Source organism: Octopus bimaculoides, chromosome 11 (assembly GCF_046866305.1).
Source record: "Octopus bimaculoides isolate indiv1 chromosome 11, ASM4686630v1, whole genome shotgun sequence".
Classification (NCBI taxonomy): Eukaryota; Metazoa; Mollusca; class Cephalopoda; order Octopoda; family Octopodidae; genus Octopus; species Octopus bimaculoides.
In genome coordinates, this window is record NC_142938.1 from 56,495,475 (window position 1) to 56,516,192 (window position 20,718).

The 20,718-nt window shown below is 36.2% G+C and overlaps 1 protein-coding gene across 1 annotated transcript in view; it reads right to left on the bottom strand.

Annotated features, from left to right (window-relative positions):
* Positions 1 to 1,689: 1,689 nt before the first annotated feature.
* The window catches only part of LOC106878204 (eukaryotic initiation factor 4A-III), a 28,756-nt gene continuing 9,727 nt past the window's right edge, over positions 1,690 to 20,718 (bottom strand). Inside the window, exons 2-10 of the mRNA XM_089360141.1 lie at positions 17,578 to 17,650; positions 15,237 to 15,366; positions 10,842 to 10,974; positions 10,365 to 10,587; positions 8,495 to 8,633; positions 5,735 to 5,850; positions 4,409 to 4,516; positions 2,362 to 2,489; positions 1,690 to 1,873 (exon numbers count right to left, since the gene is read on the bottom strand). Of these exons, the coding sequence (XP_089216267.1) occupies positions 1,857 to 1,873; positions 2,362 to 2,489; positions 4,409 to 4,516; positions 5,735 to 5,850; positions 8,495 to 8,633; positions 10,365 to 10,587; positions 10,842 to 10,974; positions 15,237 to 15,366; positions 17,578 to 17,650 (1,067 nt within the window). The 3' untranslated portion in view covers positions 1,690 to 1,856. The remainder of the gene's footprint in view (positions 1,874 to 2,361; positions 2,490 to 4,408; positions 4,517 to 5,734; positions 5,851 to 8,494; positions 8,634 to 10,364; positions 10,588 to 10,841; positions 10,975 to 15,236; positions 15,367 to 17,577; positions 17,651 to 20,718) is intronic.

A 20,718-nucleotide genomic window follows, 5' to 3' on the forward strand; every position in this document is an offset into this window, starting at 1 on the left:
TAGAGTAATCAGAACACTAAGGAGTTAGTGAAGCTGGTCAGAAATCTTAGGAGTGACCTTGGATACCAAGTATTAACAGAAGAAATAGCAGATGAAGTTTTTGTTCGTGTTAGCAGAGAAGGTGAGGATGATGAAGACAATGGACCATTACCCAAAAAGGCCATACTCTTTGGTCAAATCACATATTGTCTTGTCACCAAAAACAGATGTTCAGCAATATTATAGACATCTTAGAGCAGGCCTGGCCAGCCAACTCGAATTACATTGTGGGCCACTTTAATCACAGAAAGTTGTTTGAGGGTTGCTTGCATACTGACAGAATTGAAAGCATTTTGCTTTCACATGCTATTATTACAATAATGAATGATCGTTAATTCAACATGAAATATTATTGTTGCAAAAACAGTATCTTTAATTTTTGATAAAATTTTTAAAATGTTTGTTTAAAGAAAGCCATTTCAAGAAAGTATCAAGCGGGCCGCAGGCCAGCCCTGTCTTAGAGCATTAACCTTTTAACATTTAGATTACTGTCTAATGTAATGCTTTTTTATTTCACATTGTTTTTAATTAATCATGCAATATTTTGTAGCTAACAGTTCTATAATGTGGTTGTTTATTTTTAGAATGACACTAGTCTACCTGTTTTATGTTGAAACCAGCTACTTTCAGCCTATTACACCTACCTTTTAATGTCATTCTAAAAATATACAACAGCATCATCATCGGGGAGCCAGGCCATATAAGTGTAATTAATTAATTGGGTAGTATAGGAAAGTATTGTTTTGACTAATAGTGTCGCCATCAACTGCAACAAAAAACAAAGTATGTGTACAGTAAGAGGGTTAGAGAGAGATTAAACATTGGATTAACTCTTGAAAGTAATGAGAGCCATGGAAAGTTAATATTGGTGTGCTTGGATAAGATCTTTAACCCTTTAGGATTTAAACTGGTCATATCAGGCCCAAATATTCTACAAGTTTTCAGTTCAAACTGACCAAATTCACCCACTCACGCCTCCTTTGCAATGTCACTGTAAAAATATACTATCACATCATTGAAATCTAGAATCAGTGAGATAATGTCTGTTTAATTCAAACCAGTTTGAATAAGCATTATGTTTGATAGAATAATCTGAATGCTAAAGGGTTAAATAGAATTAAAAAAGCTAAATTATTAGTATCAACTGAGGCATTTACAGTTTTCTTATGAATTCCAGTTTGAAAGTCAGTCATATTTAACCAAAATTAAATAAACTTTTCACTCAATACATGTCACTGGACAGACAGGTAATTATTACTCTATTTGCTGTTTACAAACTGGAAACAAGTACTTAATTCAATTTTCTGATAAGCTGATTAACATTAAGAACAGAGAGCAGTAATTCTCAACCTTTTTAATATCTGGGCCAGATCCAAAACCTGGATGTTTTTTAGGGGGCCACCCCAATAAAAAGTAAAATGCAAGTCAATTGAAGAAAAAATTATATTTATAGAAGACTGATGGGGATTGCATGCAACCTTGAGAGCTGCAGTTGAAAACAGCTGGTATAGAGCTTTAAAGCACTTCTTCCCACATCTACAGGAACTAACTAATTATTTAGCAACTGTGGTTTAAAATATTTTAAAGAGTTCTGTATCAATAATTAATGGCTATATTGTTTAACAGGCAAAAATACAACATACACAGAAATATTGTTTTGAATATTTTATTGAGATTTAGAGAGAAATGTTTTTACAATGAAGTGAATAGAAATTAACATTAAAAATACAAAGCATGTTGGAAAAAAAACTTCTTGTGTTCATAATGAAGAAAAGATGTATGAAATGTCCAGTTACTGAAGTAATGCTGGAAATTGATCAGATAAGATCAGCCACTATAAAAGAGAGAAAGAGAAACCATTTTAATATTTGTTTATGACAATTATTCACAAATACATCTAACAAATTATATTAGTTTGAAACTCACATCAATACTTAAACTTACCTTTTTAGATATGGGTTACGAGTTACCTACCATTGTATGTGTTAACAAATAAGCATGGAAGGTGGACATTAATCAATATATAAACATATTTATTATTCTCATGTTAAATAGATTTTTCTAAAATATAAATAATACAACATAGTAATCTAGAACAATCCAACAGCAACGATATGTCAGCCTCCCAAATGACAAGGTCTCAACTGATACTGCAATCACGAGTGCAACACCCTAACCACTAGGCCACATGCACCTTCACTAAGACAAAGAGCTGATAGTTAAATCAACACTGAAATTGTTGTTTATAAGTTCTACCAAATACTCACCAAAGCTTTCAATATCAGACTAGATTAAAATAGGAAGAAAAAACAAAAATCTTACCATTCATTGGCATTTCATCTATCTGAGTAGAATAGTACTGTTCTATATCTCGCAAGATACGGATATCATCATTTTTCACAAAATTGATGGCAACACCTTTTCGCCCAAATCTACCAGAACGTCCAATCCTAGAAATGCACAGTAAATTAACAGTAGAAATTAATTCAGACCAACTTACAAGGAATGTGTGTTATATGGATGTACACATAAAAGCCAAGCTATCATAGACAAATAAGTGCTAACGTGATGATAGTGATTATCAATTTGTTGGACTTATGAACTCGACGGGTGATACATGTTACTAAAAAAGTAAAGAAAAATTCAGTAGTTGGCTATATGAAACTAATGGAATATAAATAGTGAAGTCCCTCATTGTCAACACCAGGGGACCCTAATCAACAGAACACTAGTTCTCATCAATGTTTTATCTATTTAAATACTGTTATGAAAAATTCAATACAGAACAAGTTGTAGGTAGGACAACCCTTAACAGACTGACACATATGAGTTATAGAAATGAGGAATACATAATCTAGTATATATATAAATCACAGTATGTGTATGTATATTGACTAACACATACACTTCCACAATTCTCAACTGATTTTCAAACTTTACATGCACATTACTTATGTGTCAAGGTTGGTCATACACTATACATTTTGCCTAGAGCTCCTGAGTAAACTGGACAAACTGGGAAAAATGGTGGTTTACATGGGTTCTTCTCTAATTCGTTGTATGTACATAGTTTATTTTGTATGTAGGGTCACCCATACTTTTTAAATCTATATGGTGGTATATTGGCATTAGGGGATATTTTTTAGTGGTTTTCACATTTTTTCATTTATTATTTATATGTAATTGTGTATTATTACTTTCTATATTTTTTTTATATGTGTATATTGTTTGAGGGTTTTGGTTAGAGAATAGAAAAGTGAAAGGATTTTCTCTATTTAGACCGTTTTCCATACTTTTAAAATCAATATGGGCGTATATTTGCATTACGCAATATATTTAGTTGTTTCCACATTTTTTTGATTTATTATCTATTTATATGTTAAACTGTCCATAAGACGGGTGTGTTTGCTAGTAGATATATAAAAGCCACAAAGGAAAACATCCTCTTAAGATGTCTCTATCAAGACATTGACTAGATTCAAACACAAAAGACCAAACTAATTTCCCAGCAAAAGAAAGGAACTGAAATATTTATTATTGTAAAAGATGGTCAACCAGCAGGCATGACATTTGAGGGGTGGGAACTACAAAAGGCAGAATCTGGACTATTAATGGGAAGAGTACAGTTCCAAAATCTTTATTATAACTTTATTATTCATTATGGTAACAGTTTGATTTTAGCTGTTTTTTTTATATATCAGGTGAATATTCTAATCAGGTGACTGGAGACAGAAATTGAGATACATTTTTGAGGAGCAGCCAACAATATAGAAACATTCCTTCTGTGTTTTTGATGAATGTGTTGAAAGAACAGAAGGAATATGTTTACATTTTTATGATTTTCTCACAGCTAAGGCTTTCTAATATTTACATTTATTTCAGCCCTTCAAGAGAGGGAGAGAGAGTGTTTGTGTGTATGTGTGTGCATGCATGTATTTTTGCCTCCAGTGTTAAAGAGTACTGTCACCAAAATAGTTTCAATGTCCAGTCAAGCATGCCAAATAATCAGCAGCCAAACAACTGCACCTAATCACTTCATTCCACATACAGTGCATAGAAATATGCACATATATCTGCTATCAGTATGCACACATGTACATATTGATAGACTATTAACTATTGTTGTCAAAAGTTTTTTGAGTAGCTAGTTATAGAAATGTATTAATCCCTTAGCACTTAAACTGGCCATATCAGACCCAAACATTCTACCAGTTTCATGTTCAAATGACCAGATCAAGCCTCTCACAACTGCTCTTCAATGTCATTCCAAAAATAAACAAATGCATCATCAAAATCTTGAAGCTACAAGATAATGCATGATTAATTCAAAACAATGTGAATAAATAAGCATTACAGTTGATAGAGTTACCTGTGTATATACAATTCACGATTGTTTGGTAAATCATAGTTTATTACGAGTGATACCTGTTGGACATCAATACCTCGGGCCCACACATCTGTTGTTATGAGAACACGACTAAAAAAAAAAAAAAAAAAAAGTTAAAAACTCATTGCCAAAAAAAAAAAAAAATCAACAAACTATTTTCCAATGAATACAAAAACACAAGCAACTCTTAAATTCTTGTAATAGTTTCCCTGTATATATCTCCCATTCTTGTCAGAAACTAGATTTCGATGATAGACTGTAACTAATTCTTTTATCTTCTTTTACTTGTTTTGGTCATTTAGCTGCAGCCAAGCTGGGGCACCACCTTAAAGAATTTTTAGTCAAATGAATTGATCCCAGTCTGGCACTCATTTCATCAGCCTCTCTCACTGAAAAGCCAAGTTATGGTGATGTAAACACACCAACACCAGTTGTCAAGTGGTGGTAGCAGACAGACACAGACACACATTATATATATATATCATCATCATCGATTAACGTCCGCTTTCCATGCTAGCATGGGTTGGACGATCTGACTGAGGACTGGCGAACCAGATGGCCGCACCAGGCTCCAATCTAATCTGGCAGAGTTTCTACATCTGGATGCCCTTCCTAACGCCAACCACTCCGAGAGTGTAGTGGGTGCTTTTATATGTACGTACATACACACATACAAACATATGTATATTTATATATATATAAGTATATATAATGTTCTGAGTTCAAATATACATACATGTGGCATTCGTCTGTAAAAGTACTTACTATATATATATATATATATATATATATATATATATATATATATACATACATACTATATATATATATATATATATATATATATATATATATATACATACATACTATATATATATATATATATATATATATATATATGATAGGCTTCTTTCAGTTTCCATCTACCAAATCAGCTCACAAGGCATTGGCTGGCCAAAGGCTATAGTAGAAGATACTTGCCAAAGGTGTCACACAGTGGCACATAGCCACATCTGCACCTATTCAGTGTGAAAATGATAGAAAAACATGACTATTGCATAATTTTGGATGAAATCTGCAGATATGATATGAGTGTTAGTGTACATTGTACTGACTTAAAACAATTTCATTCACTGTGTACTAACAAAAGTACAGGATTGGCTATGTGGGTATAGAGTTTGCTTAGTAGCTATATGGTCTCAAGTTCCATCTCAATGCACCTTGGGCAAGTGCCTTCCTCTGCAGTCTAAGAAATATTTTTTTTCTTGATCGTAGCAGATCAGAAAACATTTCCAATCAAAGACTTACCTAGCTCCTGAACGAAATTCCTTCATAATGTCGTCTCTGTCTTTTTGCTGCATGTCACCGTGCATTGAGGAAACTGTGAAATTGGCTTCTCTCATTTTCTCAGTTAACCAGTCAACCTGAAAATTAATCCAAATATAATAAATTGAGCTAAATCAGAAAACGGTACTTAAAATTCTTAACTTCAACCTTAATGAAATCATCTTTGTTCCACAGGTTATTTTTCGTTTAGAGTTTCATCAAGTTGTTGCTTTTGGTCAAAACTTTAATAATAAAGAAACTAAATGATAATAGATTTCAGTAGGTAACTATTGAACTTGCTTTAATTTGGGACCCAAACAACTATCTTAACCTTATCATACTGAGTTCCCAGCATAGCAGGAATAGCTTAAATGTAATCTCTACTAGATTCCTATTAAAGTAGTAATGAACAACATACATAGAAAAAAGATAAAATACTTAAAATAGACAACCAATTACATTGCAGCTTTGTAGTCAAGTGTGTTTACAACTCATTCTTAATGACGTCCCCCATAGCTGTTGTTTATTTTAGTTTGCAATAAAAAGTTTTAAAAATGCAATTATTTCATGATGAAACAAGCATGTAATGAAACCCAGAAACAAGGCCTTTACTGTTGAGTAAATTATTGAAGATATTTATCCTTTGGACAAAAAGTTTACTTATATGCAGGCAATGAGAGTGATTCAAACAATCAAACTGATGACAGAGATGAGGAAAGTAATGATTCAGGTGAAAAAATATGGTTGTTGAGAGATAAGCCTATTATTGTTATACTCCTGAATTTTTTTGAGAATCTGTCCATTTGTTTGACTGCAATCGTTACTCTTGAGCAGTGCATGCAATTATCAAATTTTTTACTCAGGTGCCCAGTGTATGCAATTATTAAATTTTTTTCTCAGGTGAAGTTAGATACAAGGGTCTAAGAGGGGTAATATAATTTTTCTACAAGCCTCATAAGGCCAGTTACCCAGTTTCCATGAGGTCTAAATAACCGAGATCACAACATTCTCTCTGAACAGAACACCAGTCTGTTGCAAGGTTCAAGGTTAGTTGAGAGGAGGGGCAATTGGGTTCCAAACAACCCTATTGTGCTATGTTTGCAGTATAGCTGGAGTAGCATAAAGATAGCCTAATTAGATTTAATTACATCAACCCCAATATTTGGTACTTTATTTTATCAACCCTCAAGGGATGAAAGTTGGCTTCCATAGAATTTGAACTCAGACTGTAAAGGGCTAAGCATTTCATTGAACATGGTAATTAATCTGCCAGCTCATTGCTTTATCTTAATATATGTTACTACATATACAAAGTTGCAGTTATGTTATGAAAGATCCCCCAATTTCTGTTTTTATTTTGAAAATTAACTGAACCATAATGGTTAGAATATTCTTGTTGGAGTAGACTCACAAAAGGGTTAAAAGAAAAAAAATGTTGGAATTATCTTTTATTTGGTTCAATCATTAAACTGCAGCCATGTTTGATTCCAATCCTTTTTTTTAAGCCTGGTATTTATTCTATCAGTCTCTTTTGCCAAGCAACTAAGTTATGAGGACAGACACACACGCATACAAGGGGGTGCTGAAAAGTTCCTGGCTTTGGGTAAATGAAAATACAGGAGGATCAGTTAATTATGATTTTACTCAAAATATTCCCCTCACAGATTCACACACTTATTGCAGTGGTTCTTCAGTTTTTCTAAGTTTGGTAAAAGAACTCTGAAGGCTGGGCCTCCAACCAGATCTTTCACAATACCCTTAAAGCCAGGAACTTTTCAGCACCCCTTTAATTATATACATACATATATATATATACACACACACATTTACCAAATCCACTCACAAGGCTTTGATCAACCTGAGGCTATACTAGAGGACACTTGCCCAAGGTGCCACACAATGGTACAGAACCCTGAACCATGTAGTTGGGAGGCAAACATCGTCCCACACAGCCACACCTAATAGATAATAAAACAAAATATTTTCATTAAAATATTTGTAACAATATTAAACTTAATATTACTGACATGATAAAGATTTCAATTTTGAAATGTTATTTTGTTGATATATTGAATTCAGTTTTGTTTATATATGGTTGTATGTGGGATCAGGGATGGCTGTGTGGTTAAGGAGTTTGCAACTGTGTGGTTTCAAGTTCAGTCCCATTGCACAGTAACTTGGTGTCTTCTAGAGCCCAGAGGCAACCAAAGCCTTGTGAATTTGACAGATAGAAATTGTGTGGAAGACTCATGTATATACGTGTGTGTACTTGTGTTTGTGACCCCACCACTTGACAACCAGTGTTGGTCTTTTTTACATTCCTGCAACTTAGTAGTTTGGCAAAAGAGACAATAAGATAAGTACTGGGCTAGATTTGTTCGACTAATCCCTTCAAGGCAGTGTCCCAGAATGGCCAGAGTCCAATGACTGAAACAAGTAAAAGAATTTTGAATATTATAAACTACATTTATCATCCATTTTCCATGCTGGATGGTTTGAAGAGAGCTAGTAAGCAGGAGGGCTGCACCAGGTTCCAATCTGATTTGGCTTGGTTTCTACAGCTGGATGCCCTTCCTAACACCACCACTTTACAGAGTGTTCTGGATGTGTTTTACATAGCACCAGCGTGAGAGCTTCTTGCGTAGTACCAGCATGGGTGCTATTATATGGTGCCAAAAATTTACAACTATTCAGTGAGGAAGTAGTAACAATTCAATATAAATACAGTATTAAGTAATTTACCTTTCTTTTAGTGTTGCAGAATATAACAGCTTGGGTTATAGTTAGAGTATCATAAAGATCACAAAGAGTGTCAAATTTCCATTCTTCCCTTTCAACAGCTACAAAAAACTGTTTGATTCCTTCCAAAGTTAACTCATCACTGCAAGAAAGAAGTGAAACTTAAAGACAACATTCAACAAATCAAACCATCCTTTTCTTCAGATGTCATAGGTTTATACATTCAAGTCTGATCTTTCTGTTTAATCATACATTAAAGACTAAAACTAATTTTAAACATTCTAAATCTACAAATTGGTTTCCATAAATTCTCAGGGTGCAGGCATGGCTGCATGTTTAAGGAGCTTGTTTCCCAACTACATGGTTTCAGGTTCAGTCCCACTGTGTGGCACTGTACTTTCTACTGTAGCCCTGGGCCTACCAAAGTCTTGTGAGTAGATTTGGTAGACAGAAACTCAAACAAGTGCATCATATATGTGCATGTGTGTGTGTGCTGATGTCTCTTTGTTTTGACACTGTGCAATATTTGCAAATGAATGTCACCCACATACAGAAGTGTACTTCATTTCCGATCTTCCACGAAAACATGTCAGGCCATGGGGAAATATTACCTTACTTGGAAACTGGCAAGGGTTGACAAGAGGAAGGGCATCTGGTCATAGAAAATCCACCTCAATTCCGTGTAACCCATGGAAAAGCAGATGTTAAAATGATGATTTCTTGTAACATAGTTAAATAATTTAAAATTACAGGTGCAGGTGTGGCTGAGTGGAAAGAAGTTTGCTTTCCAATCACATGGTTTAGGGTTCAGCCTGTGTGTGTGTGTGTTTAAATACACATAGATGATGGATTTCTTTCCGTTTCTCTTTATCAAATTCATGCACAAGATTTTGGCTGGCCTGGGATTATAGTAGAAGACACTTGCCCAAGGTGCTGTGCAGTGGGACTGAACTCAAGGACAAGATGGTTGGGAAGTCTACTTCTTGACCACACAGCCAAACCTGTGTTTATTTAGTGTATGCAGAAGTGAGTTACAAGCAATAATTCTCCACTGAAGGATAGTGTCATATAGCTAGACATGGTAGTTCTTGTCTCCTAGACTTCAAACTGGGATGTTATGCATTTATTAAAATGGATTCAGTAATCTTTCAACTATTTGTGTTTTGGAGTAAAAATTAGCATTTTATGAAACAAACATTGTATTCAAGGTTTAGCTACTCCTGATCAAGTAGACCAAACATTGAAAAAACAATCCAGTGATGGCTATCTTGCAGACGGCTACACTGTTCAATGAGTTGTTACATTTTTAGGAGGTGGTATTATGGAGATTTGGTTGTTACTTGTTTCAAGGAAGTTTCATTTAATCTATATCATCACCATCTTTTAATGTCCCTTTTTCCTTGCTGGCATGGGTTGGACGGTTTGATAGGCACTGATGAACCAAAGGGCTGCACTGAGCTCCAATGTCTGCTTTGGCAGGGTTTCTATAGCTGGTTGCTTCTCCTAATGCCAACCACATTACAAAGTGTATTAGGCCAGTACGGTAGTGATGTGGCTGGATGAGGACAGTTGCGTAAAGAAGTACTGATTGCTAAACATGGATGGAATTTGTGGATGAAGTAGTGAAGACTGACCTCAAAATGTTGAGCAGTATGGAAAAAACAGATGAAGAAATAATGATGATATTTAATGACTTTTCAAAATGCTTTTTAATTACAAATGAGAAAGAAATTTCCCAGAGTGTTACTTGATCTCATGAAATTTGGTTGGTACTGCTTTCTGTGTTACAACAGAACCACACCACTGAATCAAGATGTGAGAGTGAAATTGATTATTTCTTGAAGAACACTGATAGAATCTATGTTGGCCTTACCGTTTGACTAAAATGCGGACAGGATCAGTCATAAATTTGCCAGTCATTTCAAGGATTTCATGAGGCAAAGTGGCAGAAATAAGTAACACTTGAGTTGCTGGAGGAAGATATCGATAAACATCATAAATTTGTTCTTTAAAACCTTTATTCAACATTTCATCAGATTCATCAAGGACCAGCATTTTAATGGACCTTGTCCGCAGGTTTCTCCTTCGGATCATATCTGGAGGAAAAAAAACAACAAAAAAAGAAAAATGAAAGAAATATGGTAATACATTAAAAATGCATGACCAAATATTTATATTTTCAAATAAATTCAATTCTACATGTCTTTACATGAAAATCAGTATTTTATAATATAAACTGTAGGTCCTAAGTTTTTATAGAATTCTATTCCTCTTGAATATACAACAAATAATTCTAAAATTGGTCCTAGAAATCCAGATAAAATTATATTTAAAGAAATATGCTACTTACCAAAAACTCTGCCAGGAGTCCCTGATACAACATGTTGCCCATAATCAAGTTTACGAATATCATCACCAATATTTGTTCCACCAATACAAGCATGGCACTGCACATTCATGTAATCTCCAAGAGCCAAAATAACCTGAAAAAAAAAAAAAAATCGATTAATTTCTTTATTTTGTTTTAAGTTTGAAAGGGGGAAATTCTTGGATTTTCAGGAAAAGTTAGTTTATCAGGGATAATTCCTTTGGGTGCTGAAAAGTAACAGGATATGTTACATGCATAAAAACAGTGTCATCATCATCAACAAGGACAAATAAGATGGAAAGGAAAAGGGCAATTTACAGAAGTCTCAAACTGATGGATCAATTAAAAGAAGTTGAAAGTCATTAAAAAAATTAGTGCAGGACAAGATGAGCTTGAACATATATACACAGATAAATATATTTCTTGTCTATATATCTAGATGCATGCCTGCTACTAGTGAATTTAGAGCTCCATGTAGAGCAGTGGTTGTGAACCATTTTTTACCTATGGAACCTCTTTGATTCCTGTTTTACACGGCTGAATCTTCCAACCTATTCAATGCTTAAAAATTCCTACTACATTTTGAAAATTAAATATTATTAGGAATTGTATTAAAAATTGTTAAAGTATTTTGTGTATTGTAAAAGTTTAACCAATTTATTGCAGATAAATTTTAGCTTCAGCCAGGGTTCTAACAGGCAAGGCACATAGGTTTAAAATCTTTTGGCAAGGTAACACAGATGGAGTAGGAAGGGGGTAGGCATACACCTTGTGGAGAAATGGGTGGATAAGGTCATAGAGACTGTCAGGGTATGCGATAGAGTGCTTAAGCTCAGGCTAGTGTTGCAGAACAGTATAGCAACAATTATCTCTGCCTACGCCCCACAAGTGGGCCTACCAAATGATCAGAAGGACAATTTTTATGATACTCTTCTACAGGCTACCTCAAAGACAAGTGGCAATAACCTCATCTTTGCGGCTGGAGATTTTAATGGGCATGTTGGACGACAATCTGGTATCTTCGCTGGTGTACACAGGGGCCATGGTATTAGTTCCTGAAAAAATGAGGGAACTAGGCCACTGGAGTTCTGTCATGCATGTAACCTTTTAATCTGCAACACTAACTTCAAGAAGCCAGACAGCCACCTGATAACCTATCAATCAGGTGACTCCGCTAGCCAGATTGATTTCACCCTCACCAGACAGCGGGACACAGGGTTGCTCTTAAATACAAAGATTCTCCCAGGTGAGGAATGTATGTCCCAGCATAGACTAGTCATCAGTGACTTTTGACTCAAGGCCAGAAGGATGCCAAGAAGCAAACCAATCCAGAAAAGGATTTGGAAGCTAAAGAACCCTTCACATGATCAGAGATTTAGGGACATCCTCATCAAGAAATTTGATGAAAGGGAGGAGGAGCTACAGACCTCGGACATAGAAGGTAGCTAGAAATTCCTACGGAACTGCTTACTGAGTGCCACAGACCAAGTCTGTGGATGGTGCAATGTCCCTTCCAGACCTAGAGTAACGTGATGGTGGAATAATACGGTAGACAAAGCCATTAGAACAAAGAAACAGGCTTGGAAATCCTGGAAGGGTGGGGATAGCAGGGAACTGTACCAGATAGCCAAAAGGGAAGCTGGGCGACAGGTATACATAACCAAGGGTGAAGCAGAAGAGAAGAAGTTTGCCAATGTCCAGCGACGTGAGGACCAAAGAACTGAATTATTTCGGATTGCAAGACAGTGTGTGAGAGAAAATTGTTATGTCACAGGAGAGAAAGGTGTTCACATGGATGATGGTGCACTTGCTTTTGACGATTCGGAAAAGAAAGAGGCTTGGAGAAGCCATTATGAAAGACTGCTGAACGTGGAGAATGAATGGGAGGGGGAGAGTCTGCCAAATGTTGATCCAGTAGAAGGACCAGCTATCCAAATAGACAGCAGCCTGGTAGATAAAGCAATTAAGGGTATGAAGCCAGGAAAAGCCCCCGGCCCATCAGGAAACACTGCTAAGATGCTTAAAACATCTGGTAGTGTGGGCTATGGCCTAGTCACCCGTATTGTAAACCAGGTAGTTCATGATGGAGTCAAATCCAATAACTGGCGTAGCAGCACCATAGTCAACTGCTACAAGGGTAAAGATGATTCTTTAGATAGAAATAACTACAGGGATATCAAACTGCTGGATCATGTGATGAAGGTCATGGAGAGGGTCATAGCCCAACTAATTAGGGAGAGAGTCTGCTTAGATGAGATGCAATTCGGTTGTGTACCAGGTAGAAGCACCACTGATGCTATATTCCTGGTACGGCAACTACAGGAGAATTACATAGCCAAAGATAATCCCCTATATCTGGCTTTTGTGGACTTGAAGAAAGCCTCTGATAGGGTCACCCGACCCCTTATCTGGTGGGTGATGCGGAAACTGGGGATTGACGAATGGCTAATAAGGGCTGTACAGGCCCTATATAAAAATGCCATTAGTAAGGTTAGGGTTGACAATGAATATAGTGAAGAATTCCGGGTAGAAGTAGGAGTCCACCAAAGATCAGCCATCAGCCCCGGCTTATTCATCATAGTCCTCCAGGCAATAACAGAGGAATTCAAGACAGGTTGCCCCTGGGAGCTCCTCTATTCTGATGACCTGGCTCTCATAGCAGAATCACTACCAGAACTAGAGAAGAAATTCCAGGTGTGGAAGCAAGGTTTAGAGTCGAAGGGCCTTAGAGTCAATGTCGCAAAGACCAAAGTTCTAGTAAGTAGGAAGGTGAACACATACACACCCCTTCAGGTAGGTGGCCCTGCTCAATCTATAGAAAAAGTGTAGGTAGAAACTTCATAAGATGTACCCAGTGTAAGCTATGGACGCATAAGAGGTGCAGCAACATCAAAGGAAGATTAACCAGGAAGATAGCTTTCGTGTGCAGCAGATGCACTGGGGCAATAAACACCACAGATGCTCAGAAAATAGATTCCATCACATGCCAGGGGAAGAAACTAGAAGTAGTTGATAGTTTCCACTACCTAGGGGACCAAGTCAGTAGTGAGGGTGGATGCTCGGAGGGCGTTACCACTAGAATAAGAATTGCCTGAGCAAAGTTCAGACAACTTCTACCCCTACTGGTGACAAAGGGCCTCTCACTCAGAGTGAAAGGTAGATTGTATGATACATGTGTACGAACTGCCATTCATCATGGCAGTGAAACATGGGCCGTGACTGCTGAAGACATGTGTAGGCTCAAAAGAAATGAAGCTAGCATTATCGGTTGGATGAGCAATGTCAGTGTGCACACATGACAGAATGTAAGCACCCTGAGAGAAATGTTGGACAAAAGAAACATTGGATGTGGCCTGCAAGAGAGACATTTGTATTGGTATGGTCATGTACTATACAGATGGATGAGGAGAGATGTGTGAAGAAGTGCCACTCCTAAACAGTGGAAAGAATCTGGGGTAGAAGGAGACCCAGGAAGACATGGGATGAGGTAGTGAAGCATGACCTTCGAACGTTGGGCCTCACAGAGGATATGACGAAAGATAGGGACTTCTGAAGATATGCTGTGGCTGAGAAGACCTGGCAAATAAAGTGAGATCACAGCTGTAACCTACATCAGTATCGCATAACCCACCAACTTAAAAGTACCCTTGCATCATAGGGCGACATGTCATGCATAAGGAGACCTATTAGTCAAGTACATCAACATCAAATGAAATCATATTACAATCAAATGGAAATTGTAGTTGTGGTCCCTGCGCTGGTGGCACGTAAAAAGCACCATCCGATCATGGTTGATGCCAGCCCCCTCTGGCCCCTGTGCTGGTGGCACATAAAAAGCACCCACTACACTCTTGGAGTGGTTGGCATTAGGAAGAGCATCCAGCTGTAGAAACATTGCCAGATCAGATTTAGGTCTGGTGCAGCCGCCTGACTTTCCAGACCCCAGTCAAACCATTCAACCCATGCCAGCATGGAAAACGGACATCAAACAATGATGATGAAAGTCTTATATGGACTCCCAAGAGTCACTGTTGTAGAGCATAATCATCCAGGTTACTTCCTGTAAAGAAGTCTGGTAACTTCTGTACATAGTAGTATTACTAGTCATGATGTATGAAACAAATATATGGAAAAAGGATAAACACAAGATGCAAATAATACCACTTGTTCTCTACACAAGTTTCACCATTGTGGCTATTTGTAACCCCTGCAGTAGCTGTTTATAATGTAATTGTATGCAGACCATCAATGATTCTGCAAGGAGGCATCTTATTTACATTATGTAAGATCTCCATATGTTTGTACATGATGGATGTCAATTCATTTGACAAATTACCTTTTTTTTTTTTTTTTTGGACTAATTTACTTGAACCTTACCTTCTGAATCTGAACAGCCAATTCTCTAGTTGGAGATAGAACCAAAGCTTGTGTTTCACGGGTCTGTGTATCAAGACATTGTAGAATGGACAGAGCAAAAGTAGCTGTTTTTCCAGTGCCAGACTGAGCTCTGTAATAAAGAGGATAAAATGTGAAATACAAATTTAACACAAAGAAATAAATATTAGCATTAACTATTTATTTTTCACTTGTTTTAGTCACTAGAACGTGACCACTCTGGGACACCACCATCAAGAGTTTAACTGAATAAACTGACTGCGGTACTTATTGTTTTTTTGCAAGTCTAGTACTTAGTCAGTCTATTTTGTTAAACCACTAAGTTACGGTGAAGTAAACAAACCAATACAGGTTGTCTAGCAGTGTATGTGGGTGGGGAACAAATATAGACACAAAGACTCACACACACATCTTTGTGAAACATTCTGATAAGTTATTTCAATTCCATCACGACCATAGCCTATACTTTTACAATACTAACCTGCAAAGGTTTGCTGTGCAAGTACCCACTGTTACAATTTAAATTTTAGCTATTTTGGAAATAAAGAGGCAAAGCAACAACTTATAATTTAATATTATTGTTTGTGACAGTGTCCTTGTGTTCAAATATTTTGCTTTAAATAATCTTAACTATAAAATAAAATTTAAAAAATCACATCGGATTTTAATAGTCTACAAAATAATATTCATAGCACAATATAATTTTTATTGGTGAAATTTGACCAATATTTTACAAAGAAAAATGAAATTTACATGTACAGGAGTATCTGCCTGGTAAAAATTCAGACATTGCTCTCCACACATTGTATGTCTTGCAAACAACTCGCACATGCAAGTGCTACCAGTTGAGAACTCCGAATACTGGAAGCCAGCAAGTGTATGGGGTCATCAGGAGAGAATGCGCGCCTTTTCAGGGCCTACCTCTCGACGGCATCAATGTGCACTGGACCCCCCTTCACTGATATGAGGCCCTGCTTGCTAGATCAACTGATTATTACAAACAAAGCTTAATATTTCTCTAGCCATCGCTCATCGTCTCTTTTTAACCAAATCCAGTGGCTAGCCTTCTCCACTCATGGTGATATTTACCTTACGATGAGTTAGGCCTAACGATAACAGCAGTCGTCTCACACTGTGTCCTACAAACCCTCTACATCCAACTTCAATTGGAAAATGCTCCGCTTTCCAGCCTGCGTCTTCACATTTCTCGAGGGAATAAAGAACATTCTCACTATGATGATTCCATGCTAATTTGGGGTTCTAGAAGACTTATGTAGCTCAATTTAGTGCAGAAATAGGTTTACTTAGTAATTAGCTCATCTATTTCTTGAAATTCTGGCTCAAACTTGATATTTGAAGCCTTAGATTTATGTTCTGTTTCAGCTCTTGCTGCATAGGAATATGTCAGTTTCTCAAAAAGCGTTAGTGAGAGTTAAACCTATATGAGCAGCTGTGGTAGTCCCCTTTTTATTGACTTTGTGTTTTTCTGCTATCTCACTGCCAATTTGGCAATGGCCATATTTAATTCATGAGAAATTTTTCTTTCTTACGGTATAAAATTCTTGAAAACGTTCTTTTCTAAATAAAAATTAGTGATAACATTTTCACTTTCATATATCATAACAATTATTTGACTTACCCCCATCAATTTTTGTATCAAGATAAAGTAAAAATAGTCCTCTTCATGACTACCATTTTCAACACAAATTGAGTTATAGTGCTCCAGCGCATTGAACTAGAACAAGGGCTACCATTCAGAAATCAAAAACAGGATGAACTTTGTGAATGGGTGGAAATACGAGGGTGATTGAGGGAAACAGATCAAAAGTATGAGAAGAAAGTTTACATCCAGAACTTTCAACTGATATATAATTGTCCACAGAAAAAAGTGTATTTTGACATGAAAATGACCAAGTGGGTTTTTGTGTGGTCAAACTGTTCTGGTCTCCCTTGTACAGAGCTCTAGAGTGATACCTAATATAGAGCAACATTTCCCAATGTCCTGCTCATATGGCTACTTCACCAATACAGTTAACAGTTAATTTACCACAGTTGCTTTACTACATAATAATTACATAACCATCTCCTCTCCTCTCATCATCATTATTTAACATCTATCTTCCATGCTGGCATGGGTTGGATGGTTTGACAGGGGCTGGCAAGTTGAAGAGCTGTACCAGGCTCCAGTTGTCTGTTTTGGCAAGGTTTCTATGGCTCAATGCCCTTCCTAATGCCAACCACTTTACAGAGTGTACTGGATGCCTTTTATGTTGCACCAGCACTAACATTTTTAAGAGGTACCAATTTATATAACATTACTTACTGAGCGATAACATCTCTGCCATTAATAATTGGTTTTATAGCTCTCTGTTGAATAGCAGATGGTTTCTCAAAACCTGTAAATACAGAATAGAGACAATTCTTATTTTTCCTTCTTACATTTTGTAATTATTCAGAGAAAACAATGATTCAATAAATAACAACTATATTTTGCTCTTGTATTTGGTTTGCAAGATTCTTGATGTGAACAGATGTGTTGAAACTTATTTGGTTGTATCTCAAGAGGGCCAATAATAAGCACAAGCAATGGTTCTGTTTCACTTTTTTATTATTATTTATTAGTCAATTAATTAGCCATTTAACCATTTAACTACTTGACTGTTTGATTAATGGTTCAGTCAATCAATCAGTTAGGTTTATCACAGTCCTTTCATCACCATTTGCAACCTCATCAATGACATACCCTCTCTACTCCAGGTCTATTTGTTTGTCTATCATCCAAGCTTGCAGAGTCAATATTTATATGAATGTAAGTGAGAACGTATGTGAGAGAAGGAGAGAGAATGTAAGCATATGCATCATGTGAGTACATGTTCGTGCGTTCGTATGTGTGCAGATGTCAGCTTGATTGACATAGTGGATTCTGTGAGCGTGCAATGTATTTGTGCACGGTGTGGAATATGAGCAAGTTATTTCTTTAACCTGGGTTCAGTCATTAGACTGTAGCCATGAAGAATTTTAGTCAAATGAATCAACTTCAGTACTTTCTTTTCTTTTAAATCTAGTACTTCTTTCTATCAGTTGCTTTTGCTGAACCAATAAGTTACAGGGATGTAAACACATCAACACCTGTGTGTTACTACTTTTGTCTCTTGGAATGGACTGTGTCAGTGCATGTACAGATAAGTCCAATGGCTTAATTTTGGGGATGATATGTATCAAATTACAATTTAATGACCCTCCAATTTTCAGTCTAATAACTAAAAGAAATAAGAAATATAATATTTCAGTATTAATGAACACATTGCTCACATAAGCAAAGCATATAATCCTGCTCATGCACAAAACATACCAATGTACATTTATAGACACACCATTGTATGAACCAACAGAATAAGTACCAGGCTTAAAAAAGTACTAGGGCTGATTCATTTCACTACAATTCTTCAATGCAATGTCCTAGCATGGTTGCAGTCTAATAACTGAAATAAATAAAAAATAAAAGACACCAATTCATGTTTATTAACCTAATACTAACACCAATGTATATATATATATACTGACTTAATAAGACAGTAGTTTTTTCTTCTCTTCCTTCTGGATGTGGTGTAGAGAAAGTCTGACATGTCTGCTACAGTATATGATTTAAGTGGATATCCAACCACTTAGATATCAAGGTACATATGGTATGCACTTACATATAGCATGCACATGGTGGTATGCATCAGTGACACACAGGCAAACAAATATATGTGTATTCATAAATGATCTTATATATATATATATATCTTGTATTTTTTTATTAGTATCATTTTTTTTATGATGGGCTCTATTTTTTCTCTGCTCTTCACCTCCCTTGTACACTCTAACTATAATCCCTTACTTCACAAGGTTTACAAAAGGAGGATATGTTATCTTTTTATCATATCTATGTCTGTTATAAGTATATTTATCTTAATGTTATAGGATATAGTTGAAATTCCTATGGACTACATACTCAGAAGGCAGGGTTTTGTATAATACAAATGAAGGAACTTATCATCATCAGTGGCAGACTGCCAGGTTGCCAGCTTGCCCAATGGCAAGTAGACCCCTGTGCCATTAGAATCCATATATTAGGGCCTGTGTTAGTATCTAAGGGGCCCATCCCCTAAAGTTTGTGAATTTTTAATTCAATCCTGGAAGAATGCATTAACTATTTTTAGCCTGGCTGTGTTTGTAGACAGTTGAAAAGAATACTGAAAAAAAAAAAAAAAAATTAATGATAGCATTGTAGTTGTGGATGGGTTCCCTTAGTCTCCTGGTAACCAATATTTTTAGATCCAGTCTACCACTGATCATCATCATCTTAATGTCCATGTTCCATGCTGGTATGAGCTGGATGAGTTGACGGGATCCACTGGATCCCAGAACAGCATTGTGCTCCAATGTCTCATCAACATCCATGTTCTATGCTGGCATGGACTGGATGGTTTGACAGGATGTGATGAGTCCAAGAACTGTATCATACTCCAAAGTGTTCTGGTATGGATTTTATGACTGGATATATCTGGTCTGTTATGCTACTGTTTTCGTTGATGCTGCTGCTGTTATTACTTTCATCATCTACATAAGGATTATTGCTAATGTCAGTTAATACCCTTTTTCTCTTGTTTTATCTCAAACACTGCAGTGCCAGGGATAACAGGTATTCTATTGAAACTTGAAATGTAGTAGATTAGTTTTGCCCTTTCATTTTCATTTCTGCCAATCATAAAATAACCATGTAAATATGGGCACAGGCATTCCTGCATGGTTAAGAAGCCCATTTTGCAACCATGTGGTTTTGGGTGGGTCGTTCAATTGCTTGTGAACAAATTAGGCAGACAGAAACTGTGTGAAAGCCTGTTGTGTATATATGTATGTATGTGTGCATGTGTCTTTCTTCCTGTGTTTGTCCCTCCACACTGGTTGACAATCTGTTGGTTTGTTTACATCCCCATAACTTAGTGCTTCAGTATATACATATATACATAATACATATAATATATAAACCTACTATAATGGATAATACTAAGTGTACTTTTTCTTTTGTGATGTAATCTTTGAACTAACAATGTTTGCAGCTTTAAACCATCTTTTATATCAATAATATACCTATGCTGGTGTAATAACAGATTGTTTATAAAGCTTGAAACATGTGTACTGTGATATCCTTTGTGTTCTGTTGGTTAGGTAGTTAATCGTGCGAGTGTTAATCTCAAGATTTACGAAAAGATTATCCAAAAAACTCAGTTTGTGTATGTAGTATGAAAATGAAAGCATTAAAGTGAAACTATATGTCATTACACTATCGAAATGTGATTGTTTCAGTTTTGATACTGAAATAGTTTTCTGTTACTGTCAGTGTTTCTCCTTCCTTTCATTTTGTATCTGTTGTTGGATTGTTCGTAAAGGTTCATAAGAGAAAGTAGGAGTTGAAAGG